The 12,531-nt window shown below is 50.2% G+C and overlaps 2 protein-coding genes across 2 annotated transcripts in view; one reads left to right on the forward strand and one right to left on the reverse strand.

The window, feature by feature from the left end:
• The window catches only part of LOC109926575 (cyclin-dependent kinase 20-like), a 22,733-nt gene extending 22,176 nt beyond the window's left edge, over positions 1-557 (reverse strand). The window contains exon 1 of the mRNA XM_048619927.1: positions 511-557. Within this exon, the coding sequence (XP_048475884.1) occupies positions 511-557 (47 nt within the window). The remainder of the gene's footprint in view (positions 1-510) is intronic.
• Positions 1-12,044, forward strand: part of LOC109925048 (ras-related protein Rab-7a-like) — a 41,678-nt gene extending 29,634 nt beyond the window's left edge. The window contains exons 2-6 of the mRNA XM_048619818.1: positions 737-819; positions 4,808-4,934; positions 5,931-6,152; positions 10,225-10,350; positions 11,030-12,044. Coding sequence (XP_048475775.1) covers positions 773-819; positions 4,808-4,934; positions 5,931-6,152; positions 10,225-10,350; positions 11,030-11,122 — 615 coding nt within the window. The 5' untranslated portion in view covers positions 737-772 and the 3' untranslated portion in view covers positions 11,123-12,044. The remainder of the gene's footprint in view (positions 1-736; positions 820-4,807; positions 4,935-5,930; positions 6,153-10,224; positions 10,351-11,029) is intronic.
• Positions 12,045-12,531: the final 487 nt, after the last annotated feature.

Below are 12,531 nucleotides of genomic sequence, written 5' to 3' on the forward strand. Positions count from 1 at the left end.
GGGCACTGTCGGAGGGTCAGTGCTGAGGGAGTGCCGCACTGTCGGAGGGTCAGTGCTGAGGGAGCACCGCACTGTCGGAGGGTCAGCGCTGAGGGAGGGGGTACTGTCGGAGGGTCAGTGCTGAGGGATGGTGCACTGAGGGAGGGGGCACTGTTGGAGGGTCACCTTACAAGGGTGAAGCCCACTTCAGGAAAGTTGTCTGCGGTGAAAGGGTCTGTGACACTTTGAGCTTGAGAAAATCTCTGGATGAGAACATCCTTGTCACCTTCCTGGAACATTCCAATTTTTTTCCAAATGAAAATGCCTAAGCCGGGTAGTCTTAAACAGTCAGTTTCCACACGGATCCCTTAAACGACTAACAACGCATTTTATTTTCCCATTGTTCTTTCATGGGATGTGGGTGTCATGGGTCAGAGCAACATTTGTTGCCTGTTGCTAATCAACATGAGGCTGGAGTCATGTGTAGTCCCAGACTGGGTAAGGGTGGTACATTTCCCTGCCTGCAGTGACCTTCGTGAACCTGATGGATTTGTACATGAATTGACATTCTTCGTCATCGTTCGGACTAGCTCTCAGTTCCTGGTTTTATGAATTGAATTTAAATTCTACCAGGGGCCGTGGTGGGAGTTGAATCTGTGTCTCCCCACAGCATGACCCTTATGACTTTACCATTGTATCCCGTTGAACAAACCAGTTCTGTTATTCCTGGTAACGTGTGACCCATTCTCTGTTTCAGAACTCTGCCATCTCCCCATTGGATATTGCAGAATCAATGACGACGCCTGTTCACCTGAAGGTTGTCCTTCTGGGCGATTCTGGGTAGGATGAGCCAAATAGCCTGCTTCCACACTGTAACGGTTCTTTGATTACTGTTCTGCAGGGTGGGGGAGTCCCCTTTGATTTGTGACCCCTTTCTCCCCACCCAAATATCATCCATCACTGAGGCCATTCCTCTCACTACACCTGCACAGACTGGGAGTCACCAACACCTTGTATCTCCGGTGACCATCTGCTAGCTATTTGCTGAACAATCCCAATTGTGTGAATAACTCCCCTGAACAAACCATTTAAGATAATCGGTCAAACCCCTTTTTGGAATTAACCAGGAGTTTGAACAATCTGTAGCCCTATCCATGGCAATGCTACATGCAATTACAATGGTCTTGTCCCTCCTGAAGTTTAAATTCTTAAGCATGTCCTGATGGTGTCTGTGTTTTCAGCAAGGTTCTTGTTGTGTGTTACAAAGTGATTATTTAGTGTGCTGCTTTCCATGTTTTATTCAGTAACACACCAAGTGTTATAACAGATTAGTGTAGCACCTTTACCGTACTTCCGGGCCCCAAGTTGCTCATAGGAGCGTGGATTGAACCCCAAGCCACACACGGAGATTTCAGGGAAAAGTGACCAAAACCTCAAACAGTTTTATCTTCAAGGATCATCATAAAGTTGGGGACAAGAGAAAGGAAGAGTCAGGGAGGTTTAGGGAGGCCTGAAAGCCCTCTGCTTCTTCCTCTCCTGCATGCCCAACCAGGCCCCCTCCACTGACACCCTTATCTGCCTAACGGAACTCGTCCTCACCATTAACAACTTCTCCTTCAGCTCCTCCCACTTCCTACAGACAAAGGGGGTGGCCATGGGTACCCGCATGGGCCCAAGCTATTCCTGCCTCTTTGTAGGATACGTGGAACAATCCCTCTTCCGCAGCTACACTGGCCCTAAACCCCACCTCTTCCTCCGTTACATCGATGACTGTATCGGCGCCGCCTCATGCTCCCACGAGGAGCTCGAACAGTTCATCCACTTCACTAACACCTTCCACCCCAACCTCAAATTCACCTGTACCATCTCTGATACCTCTCTCTCCTTCCTGGACCTCTCTGTCTCCATCTCTGGTAACCACCTTGAAACTGATATCTACTTCAAGCCCACCGACTCCCACAGCTACCTAGACTACACCTCCTCTCACCCACCTTCCTGCAAGAATGTGACCTCCTATTCCCAATTCCTTCGCCTCCGCCACATCTGGTCCCAAGATGAGGCGTTCCACTCCCGGACATCCCAGATGTCCTCGTTTTTCAAGGACCGTAATTCCCCCCACCACCACCCCAGTGGTCAAAAACGCCCTTGACCGCATCTCTTACGTTTCCCGCACCTCAGCCCTCACACCCGCTCCCCACAATAACAACAAAGACAGAATTCCCCTTGTCCTCACGTATCACCCCATCAACCTCCGGATTCAACGCATCATTCTCTGACACTTCTGCCACCTGCAATCTGACTGCACTACGAAGAACATACTTCCCTCCCCAGCCTTATCTGCCTTCCGGATGGACTGCTCTCTCCACAACGCCCTCATCCGCCCCACACTCCCCAGCAGCCCCACCACCCCCGGCACCTTTTCCTGCAACCACAGGAGGTGCTACACCTGCCCCTACACCTCACCCCCATCCCAGGCCCCAAGAAAACCTTCCACATTCACCTGCACATCGTCAATGTGGTCTATTGTGTCCGCTGTTGCCAATGTGGCCTCCTCTACATTGGCGAGACCAAGTGGAGGCTCAGAGACAGTTTTGTGGAACACCTATGCTCGGTTCACGATAAACGACAACACCTCCCAGTCGCTCCTCACTGACCAACCGCCAACCCAACTGCCTACCTATACTCACCTTTACTAGCTTCATCCCTGTCTCCTTGACCTGTCCGTCTTCTCTCCCACCTATCCGCTCCACTGTCCACCTTCTATCACCGCTTCCCCCTCCATTTATTTCAGAGTCCTGGCCCCCTCCCCATTTCTGAAGAAGGGTCCAGACTTGAAACGTCAGCTTTCCTGCTCCTCTGACGCTGCTTGGCCTGCTGTGTTCATCCAGCTCCACACCTTTTTATCTCAGACTCCAGCATCGGCAGTTCCTACTATCCCCAGGTTTAGGGAGGGCTGAATTCCAAATTTGATGTGGAGGTGCGGGTGTTGGACTGGGGTGGACAAGGTCAGAAATCACACAACACCAGGCTATAGTCCAACAGGTTTATTTGAAAACACAAGCTTTCCTAGCACTGCTCCTTCTTCAGGTGTTAGTGAGAGAGGTAATATCAGACACAGAATTTATCAGTAAAAGATCAAAGGGGCACACCATTGACGAGGATGTATTAAACAAACCTAAGATGCTGTTAAATCTTTAATCAATTAGAGGGTTTTAATTGATTATTATGTATATGTAGATCCCTGAGTTTGTTTCAAGTTACAGTCCTGAGAGAACAAAAGGTTTTACCAGTGAAAAGAAGAGGTGAGATTTTAGGTCAGACAATGCATGTTAGGTGTGAGACCTTGTTTAGAATCTGTTTGTGTTTTGATTTGGAGCCAGACTGGTTTTATTTCTAAAGTAGGAATTTGTAGAACATCACATTGACTGACTGTCTATAGATTGTGTGCTTTTTGAACAAAATATATCTGCAAATACAAATTTACCCCATACACACACTCACCTCTCCCACCCCACACACGTACACAACACAGATGAAGGGTCTAGGCCCGAAACGTCAGCCTTCCTGCTCCTATGATGCTGCTTGGCCTGCTGTGTTCATCCAGCTCTGCACCTTGTTGTCACACACCTGTCTGACTTCAAACCAAAACACAAACAGATTCTAAACAAGGTCTCACACCTAACCTGCATTGCCTGACCTAAAATCTCACCTCTTTACACTGATAAAACCTTTAGTTCTCTCAGGACTGTGACTTGAAAGAAACTCAGTGATTTACATATACATAATAATCAATTAAAACTCTCTAACTGATTAAAGATTTAACAGCGTCTTAGGTTTGTTTAATACATCCTCATCAATGGTGTGTCCCTTTGATCTTTTACTGATAAATTCTGTGTCTGATATTACCTCTCTCACTAACATCTGAAGGACTGAGGCTCCAAAAGTTTGTGTTCTCAAATAAACCTGTTGGACTATAACCTGGTGTCGTGTGATTTCTGACTGTATTCTACATAGGGAGGGGTGTAGGGGCTGGAGGAGGTGACAGAGCTAGGGAGGTGGTGAAGGGGTCTGGTGGAGGTGATAGGGCGGGTGTGTAAGGGCTGGAGGAGGTGACAGAGATAGGGAGGGGGTGAAGGGGCTGGAGGGGGTGACAAAGGGAGGGGTGAAGTGGCTGGAGTGGGTGACAGAGACAGGGAGGGGTGAAGTGGCTGGAGGGGGTGACAGAGACAGGGAGGGGTGTAGGGGGCTGGAGGGGGTGAAGGGGCTGGAGGGGGTGACAGAGACAGGGAGCGGTGAAGGGGCTGGAAAAAATGGACCAGGAGAGTGCCATCAGTGAGCATGGGGTGACCGGTGATTGGGACTCTAATGTCAGAACTGGACATAATCCTCCAGGCTGAGGCTGAACCTTTTTCCCCCCAGCATAGGGGAGTCCAAAACTAGAGGGGCATAGGCTTAAGGTGTGAGGGGAAAGATTTAAGAGGGACCTGAGGGGCAGCATTTTCACGTAGAGGATGGTGTGTGTATAGAATGAACTACCAGAGGAAGTGATCGATGCAGGTACAGTTGCAACATTTAAAAGAAGTTTGGACAGGTACCTGTATAGGAAAGGTTTAGAAGGAAATGGGCCAAATGCAGACAAATGGGACTCGTTTGGTTTGGGAAACCTGTTCGACATGGACGAGTTGGTCCAAAGGCTCAGTTTCCATACTGTTGTGGGGCTGTGGCGGGAAATGACGAGCCAGCACAGATACAATGGGCCAAATGGCCTCCCGCTGTGCTGTGGTATTTCTCTGATGTAGTCGGTGACCCTGTCCTTGGCCTGTTTCAGGGTGGGGAAATCATCCCTCATGAACCAATACGTGAACAAGCATTACACCAATCAGTACAAGGCGACTATTGGAGTGGATTTCCTCAACCGTAACATCACTGTCGACGGCAAAAACGTGTGTGTGCAGGTTCGTAACAGCAAGAGACACTTACCGCCCCCCACCCCATCTGTCCCTGACCCCCGCCGCAGCCAAAGCTCAGGGCAAACCCCACCCCCTGGCATCTGAAGGCACAGCTGCCAATGGCAGAGCAACAGTAACCAGGGGTTGCTAGAAAAGATCAGCAGGTCTGGCAGCATCTTCCTCAAAACTCAGTCACCGGACCCAAAACATCAACGCTGATTTTTTTCTTCACGGATGCTGCCAGACCTGCTGAGCTTTTCCAGCAACTTCTCTTTTTGTTCCTGATTTACGGCAGCCGCAGTTCTTTCGGTTTTTTTATAAACAGGAGTCAGGGGTTGCTTGAGAGGCTGGAACTGGAGGAGCACAGAGATCTTGGAGGATCACAGGAGGTGCCAGGGATAAGGTCGGTTGTAGGGGCTGGAGGGGGTGTAGGGGGCTGGAGGAGGTGACAAAGATAGGGAGGGTGTGTAGGTGCTGGAGGAAGTGACAGAGATAGTGAGGGGGTGTAGGGGGCTGGAGGAGGTGACAGAGACAGGGAGGGGGTGTAAGGAGCCGGAGGAGGAGGTGACACAGGGAGGGGGGGGGGGGGGGGGGGGGGAGGAGGTGACAGAGACAGGGGGGGGGTGTAGGGGGGCCGGAGGAGGTGACAGTTTCAGGAGTGTAGGGGCTGGAGGTCTTTCCCCAGAGAATGTATAGAACTGATCTTGATCCCATGGGGAGAACGTGGAATTGGCTCCCACAGGAATTGTATCCAAGTGTTTTGGGGCATATGTGGGGTGACCACAAAGGGGCGAAGGGACGATGTTATGGGTGGGGTTATGTATCAGTGGGTGGGAAGAGGCTCATATGGAGCAGCAACACCAGCATGGAACTGAGAGGCCGAATGGCCTTGTTCAATCAAATAAGGCCAGCAGGAGGGTTGGCTGTGCAGAGGGAGGGGTGAATGGGACTCCCAGCAGGGTTTCTGTGATCAATGTTTACCCTTCTTGCCCCTCTCCCCAGCTCTGGGACACAGCTGGCACTGAGCGTTTCCATTCGCTGGGCTCTTTCCTGTATAGGGCCGCGGATTGCTGTGTATTGGTGTTTGATGTGACCTCAGAGGCCTCCTTCAAGGCACTGGATAGCTGGCGAAAGGAGTTCCTGCTCCAGGCTGACCCCAGGGATCCAGACAACTTTCCATTCCTCGTCGTTGGGAACAAGGCTGACCTGAGCGGCAGCAGAGAGGTAAGATTCTCAGAAAATATTCCCCTCCCCCTGCACATTGGCACTGAACCACGGCATCCTGCATTTCCCTCACACACACACACACACACACCCTCCACCAATACTGGGTGGCTTGTCAGCACATGAGCCTCCTGCTGCACGCCACCAGCTATTCAACTGTAGACAAGAAACCTGCAGATACTGGAATCCAGGGTAGACAAACAGGAGGCTGGAAGAACACAGCAGGCCAGGCAGCATCTGGAGAAAAGGAACAGTCAATGTTTTGGGTATTACCCTTCTTCAGGACTGCATGTGAGGGTAGGGGGAAGCTGCAGGTAAGTTGGGGCAGGGGTGCTGGAGGTGTTGGGTATGACCTGATTGGTCGATGGGTGGGATGAATCCGGTTGCCGGCTGGAAGGGAGGGTCAGAAGGTGGATTGGAAGGGAGGAGGTGGGGCTGGAAGGGGAAGCAGGGGGATGGGTGGGAAGGTTATTTGAAATTGGAGGACTCAATGTTGAGTCCTTTGGGCGGAAGATAAGGTGTTCTTCAAATTTGCGTTCTGAGTCACTGCAAAACTGGAGGAGGCTGGAGGACAGACATGTCGGAGGGAGGAGTGCTCGGTGAAACGGAGACCACATCGGGAGCACTGGATGCAATAGGTTGGAGGAGATGCAGGTGAAGCTGTGTCTCACTTGGAAGGGCTGGTTAGGCCCCTGGATGGAGGTGGCGTGTGGGCAGGTGTTGCATCTTTTATGGTTACAGGGGAAGGTATTAGGCAGGTTGGTGGGGAGTGTGGTGTGATCTAAGGAGTAGTGAAGGGAATGGTCCTGGAGGAAGGCAGAGAGAGGTGAGGAGTGGAAAATGTTCCAGGTGGTGGGGTCTATGATACTGCACAAAAGAATCTAATCGCTGATCTCTTTGCACTCTGTTGCTGATAAAGGTTGTATTTAGCAGATCCAGTGGTGGTTGGTGAGGCTTGTCCTTGACCAACAGATTCTCTCTCAGCACAGGAGCAGAGCCAGTGAAGGCGAAGAATTTCTCTTTCTGCTTTCTCTAGCTTCTATCCTTGTATTGCAGTCTGCTGGATAAAGCCAGCACTGGGTACAACATTTCCTCACTTAGTCTAGTGGGTGCTCCTGAGGTCAGTTTTTACTCAGAAGGAAAAAAAGATGTAAAGTTTGAAATAAAGTTTGTCACACATAAACACACTCTGCACTCCAAGCAGAATAACTCGAGAAACAAAGCAGGGAAGGTTTGTGAAGAAAGCCTTGCAGAGGAGTCTTTGAAACAATTGACCTAGTATCAGAAAAGGTTCAGTACGGCTTCCTCATGTGTACCTGCACAGGAGAGAATTCCTTTACAACTGCAGCCCACAGTTCTTCAACTAGTACAGGTACTTTTTAAAAAGATTTAAAGTTTACAATTGTACCAGAGCAGAGACTGTTTGAAGTTGATGATCTCCGAGGGCAAGATATAGAACATAGAACTACACAGACAGGAATGGGCCCTTCGGCCGACAATACTGTGCTGAACATAACGCCAAATTAAACTACTCAGAGATAGTAAGAACTGCCGATGCTGGAGTCAGAGATAAGTGTGGAGCTGGAGGAACACAGCAGGCCAGGCAGCATCAGAGGAGCAGGGAAGTTGACATTTTGGGTCAGGACCTTTCTTTAGAAATGGGAGGGGAAAGGGAGCTGAGAAATAAATAGAGAGGAGGGTTGGGCTTGGGAAGGTAGGTGGGATGGTGATGGGTGAGTGCAGGGTAGGGATTGGTCAGTGAGGTGGGAGAGAAGATGGACAGGTTGTGTCAGGTCAAGGAGATGGGGATGAGAGGGAGGATTGGTCATGGGATGAGGCCAGGGGTGGGGAGATTTTGAAACTGGTAAAATCCACATTTAGGCCATCAGGCTGTAGGGTTCCCGAGACGGAGTATGAGGTGCTGTTCCTGCAGTTTTCGGGTGGCGTCATTGTGACACTGGAGGAGGCCCAGAATGGACATGTCACCCAGGGAGTGGGAGGGGTAGTTAAAATGGTTCGTGACTGGAAGATGTTGTTCGTCATGAACAGAGCGCAGGTGCTCTACAAAGCGGTCTCCGAGCCTCCGCTTGGGCTCACCGATGTAGAGGAGGCCACATTGGGAGCAGCGGATGCAATAGACCACATTGCCGGATGTGCAGGTGAACCTCTGTCTAATGTGGAAGGTTTGTTTTGTGCCTTGAATGGAGGTGACGGGGGAGGATCTTCTTAACTGAACTTGTCCTTACCTTTAACAACTTCTCCCTTAATTCCTCCCACTTCTTACAGACGAAGGGGGTGGCCATGGGAACCCACATAGGCCCAAGCTATGCCTGCCTCTTCATAGAATACGTGGAACAGTCCCTCTTCTGCTGCTACACTGGCCCTAGCCCCCACCTCTTCCTCTACTAACTTGATGACTATATGGGCGCTGCCTCGTGCTCCTACAAGGAGCTTGAACAGTTCATCAACTTTACCTTTCACCCCAACCTGAAATTCACCTGGACCATCTCCATTACCTCCCTCTCCTTCCTGGACACCTCTGTCTCCATCTCTGGTGACCAAGTCAAAACAAACATCTATTTCAAACGCACCAATTCCCACAGCTAAATGGACTACACCTCATCTCACCCACCTTCCTGCAAGAATGCGATCCCCTACTCCCAATTTCTCCACCACTGCCCCCAAGATGGGGCCTTCCACTCCCAAACATCCCAGATGTCCTCTTATTTTCAAAGTCCACAACTCCCCCCTCTTTGGTGGTTGAAAATAGTCCCAGCCGCATCTCTTGCGTTTCCCACACCTCTGCCCTCACAAAAACAAAGACAGAATCCCCCTTGTCCTCACATGACACCCCACCAACCTCCGTATCCAACATATCATCCTCTGCCACCTACAATCTGACCCCACAACCAAAGATACATTTCCCTGCCCACCCCTAAATGCCTTCCATACGGACCGCTCTCTCTGCATGGCCCTCATTCACTCCATGCTCCCCATTAGCCCCACCACCTTTCCCTGCAACCGCAGGAAGTGCTACACCTGCCCCTACACCAACCCCCCCCACCTCCATTCAAGGCACCAAACAAACCTTCCACATTAGACAGAGGTTCACCTGCACATCCGTCAATGTGGTCTATTGCATCCGCTGCGGCCTCCTCTACATCGGTGAGACCAAGCGGAGGCTCAGAGATCATTTTGTAGAGCACCTGTGCTCTGTTCGCGACAAACGACAACATCTTCCAGTCGCGAACTATTTCAACTCTCCCTCCCACTCCCTGGGTGACATGTCCATCCTGGGCCTCCTCCAGTGTCACAATGACGCCACCTGGAAACTGGAGGAGCAGTATCTCATATTCCTCCTCGGTAGCCTACAGCCAATGGCCTAAATGTGGATTTTACCAGTTTCAAAATCTCCCCACCCCCGGCCTCATCCCATGACCAACCCTCCCTCTCATCCCCATCTCCTTGACCTGACACAACCTGTCCATCTTCTCTCCCACCTCACTGACCAATCCCCACCACTCCCTACCTGCACTCACCTATCACCATCCTACCTACCTTCCCCAGCCCAACCCTCCTCTCTATTTATTTCTGAGCTCCCTTCCCTCTTCTCCCATTTCTGAAGGGTCACAAACTGAAACGTCAACTTTCTTGCTCCATTCCTCTAGCTCCACACTGTTATCGCCAAATTAAACTAATCCCTTCTGCCTGCCCTTAGCCCATGATCCTCCATCCTTGTATATTCATGTGCTTATCTAAAAGCCCCGATTATATCTGCCTCCAACACCAACCCTGGGAGCGCGTTCCAGATACCTATCACTGTGTTTATGAACATTTCCCCTCTCATCTTAAATGTATGCCCCCAAAAACGTGCAGTAGATACCGCCCTCGCTTCCCATTCTTCACTTCACCCTCCATCCTTTGCCTCTCCCTTTCTACTCCATTGCCTCTTGCTTCCCCCCCCCTCCTTTCTGGTCCTCAGTAAAGTCAGGGTCTTTGAGAGTGGTTGGGAAGGGTGTGTTGGATTCTCTGGGAACTAGGATCTATTCCTCCTGCCACTGTCACTCCACAGGTTATCTCAAAGCTGGCAGAGAATTGGTGCAGTGCGCACCGTCTGAAGTACATCGAGACCAGTGCCAAGGATGCGCTGAACGTGGAGGAGGCATTTCAAGATGGCGTACGGCTCGCTTTGAAGCGGGTAAGGTCCCAGTGGGTGTGAAAAGATTTCCCGAGCCTGGGGGTTGGGTGGATGAGGTAGTGCAGTAGTATCTTAGTCAGAAGTATCATAGTTCTGGGTGCCTGCTGCCAAAGCACTGAACACCACCCCTCCCAAAACGTGGTGTGACACTTTCAGACGTCACATTGCCTGTCAAACTCCAGGAGGGGTCAGTTGAGATGGAGTGTGACAGAAATTGAGGAAGATATTTCCAACATGCTAAAAGAAATCCAAGGGACCAACCCAGTATCCTTGGTTAACCAGACACAATGTCATGGTTAAGGGAACAACTTAAAATTGTGCAGAGATGTGGGGTCAGAGGATTAGTTTTATCAGAAACAGGAAAGAATAACAGAAAGGTTGGGGTGGAGTGCAGAATTTGAGTAGGAGAGAAAGCTAGTCAGAAATACAAAAACAGACAGCAAGAGATTCTTCAAACACTTAGGAGGGTTTGGAGAATCGAACATGGAAAATAGAGAAATGGGACATCATGTTGATGTATTTAAAATTGGAGATTGTGGATAAACACACAAGGGAGAGTGAGATGGAAGAATATGGGATAGGTTGGGTGGGCTTGCAGAGTTGCGTGCTAACACTAGCATGGAATAAATGGTGCGGTATGGTTCACTCTCTGATACTGTGCTGTCGGATTCTCCCACAGCTGAGAAGGGAGGACCAGATTGCGGACCAATTTGACCAGGTTCAGCTGATGCCAGAGGAAGACAGACAGCGGAACGCCTGTGCTTGTGGCTGAACCGGAGGCAGCTTTGCTTCTAAGGCCTGTCTGCCATCTCTGGTGGCTGGTGTGCTGACCCAGCTGCCCTCCCTCGCCTCCCACTTACTGTCTCCACCTTGCCCCAGGCTCCTGTCCTCTGTCTCAGTCCTTCCTCCTTCACAGGCAAAACCCTATCACCCCTTCCAATGACAGCTTGCTGTGTCCCTCAGCCATCCAGTACCATTTCAGGAACATCTCGACTTGGCACCCATCTCCGATCTCCGCCAGCAAAGGACGGACCAGACTGTTCACTGCACTTTCACGTTAGCCGCTGGGATCTGCTCATTCATTTTGTGAAGAATTTAAATTCATTGCTAACAAAGATGAACTAGAACTGAGAACACTAAAGAACGACTAGAACAAAAATAGAAGTTGCTGGGAAAGCTCAGCAGGACTGGCAGCAACTGTGAAGAAAAATTCAGAGTTAAGGTCCGAACGCTCCTAGGAAGGGACACCAGACCCGAAACATTAACTCTAATTTATCTTCACAGAAACTGCCAGACCTGCTGAGCTTCTCCAGCTGCTGTTTTTGTTCTCAACTTACATCACCTGCAGTTCTTTCGGTGTTTACTAAAGCAGGACTGTTAGTGCAGAGACCTGGGTAATGTTCTGGGGACCCAGGTTTGAATCCTGCCACGACAGATACTGGAAACTGAATTCAATTTAAAAAAAAAAATCTGAATGAAGAGTCTGACAACAGCAATGAATCCATTGTCAATTGTTGGGAAGAACCCATCTGGTTCACTAATGTCCTTTAGGGAAGGAAACTGGTCTGGCCTACATGTGACTCCAGACCCAGCAATGTAGTTGCTCTAGGGCAGTTCGGGATGGGTGATAAATGCTGCCTTTTCCATGGACACCCTCATCCTGTGAATGAATAAAGAAACCCATGGTGACTTCACACTTTTCTCTTGCTCACTCCCTGGTGGGGGGACATGCTCGACTCTAAACAAATGTTCTTTCATCGGAAAGCAGGCCATTCAGCCCCTCTAGCCTGCCCCATTAGGGTGAGGCTCTGTCCTGTGTATGCTGCTGAAACTTGCTCCAGCCTGGGCCAAGCTCCTAAAGCTCAGGTATATCATGGCAAGGGTTATGATATGGGATGATCCTGGAGAAAGCTTTCACTCGGGGCACATCCAAAGTACCTTGCAGCCCACGGTGTGCTTGTGGTAGCGACTGTATTGGAGGGAAAGTGCAGCAGCCAATTTGCGCAAAGGAAGCTACCCATGAGCGAATCTGGCTCAGAAAACTGGCAAACTCCTTCGCTCTTCCAGAAATGGTTCTGTGGGATCTTTCTGTCCAACTGAGAGGCACACAGAGCCTTACTGCACCGTTTCATCTGGAAATCTCCCAACAATGCAGCGCACCCTCAGCGCCGACCTCCCTGA

This window comes from Rhincodon typus, chromosome 44, assembly GCF_021869965.1.
Source record: "Rhincodon typus isolate 14 chromosome 44, sRhiTyp1.1, whole genome shotgun sequence".
NCBI lineage: Eukaryota > Metazoa > Chordata > Chondrichthyes > Orectolobiformes > Rhincodontidae > Rhincodon > Rhincodon typus.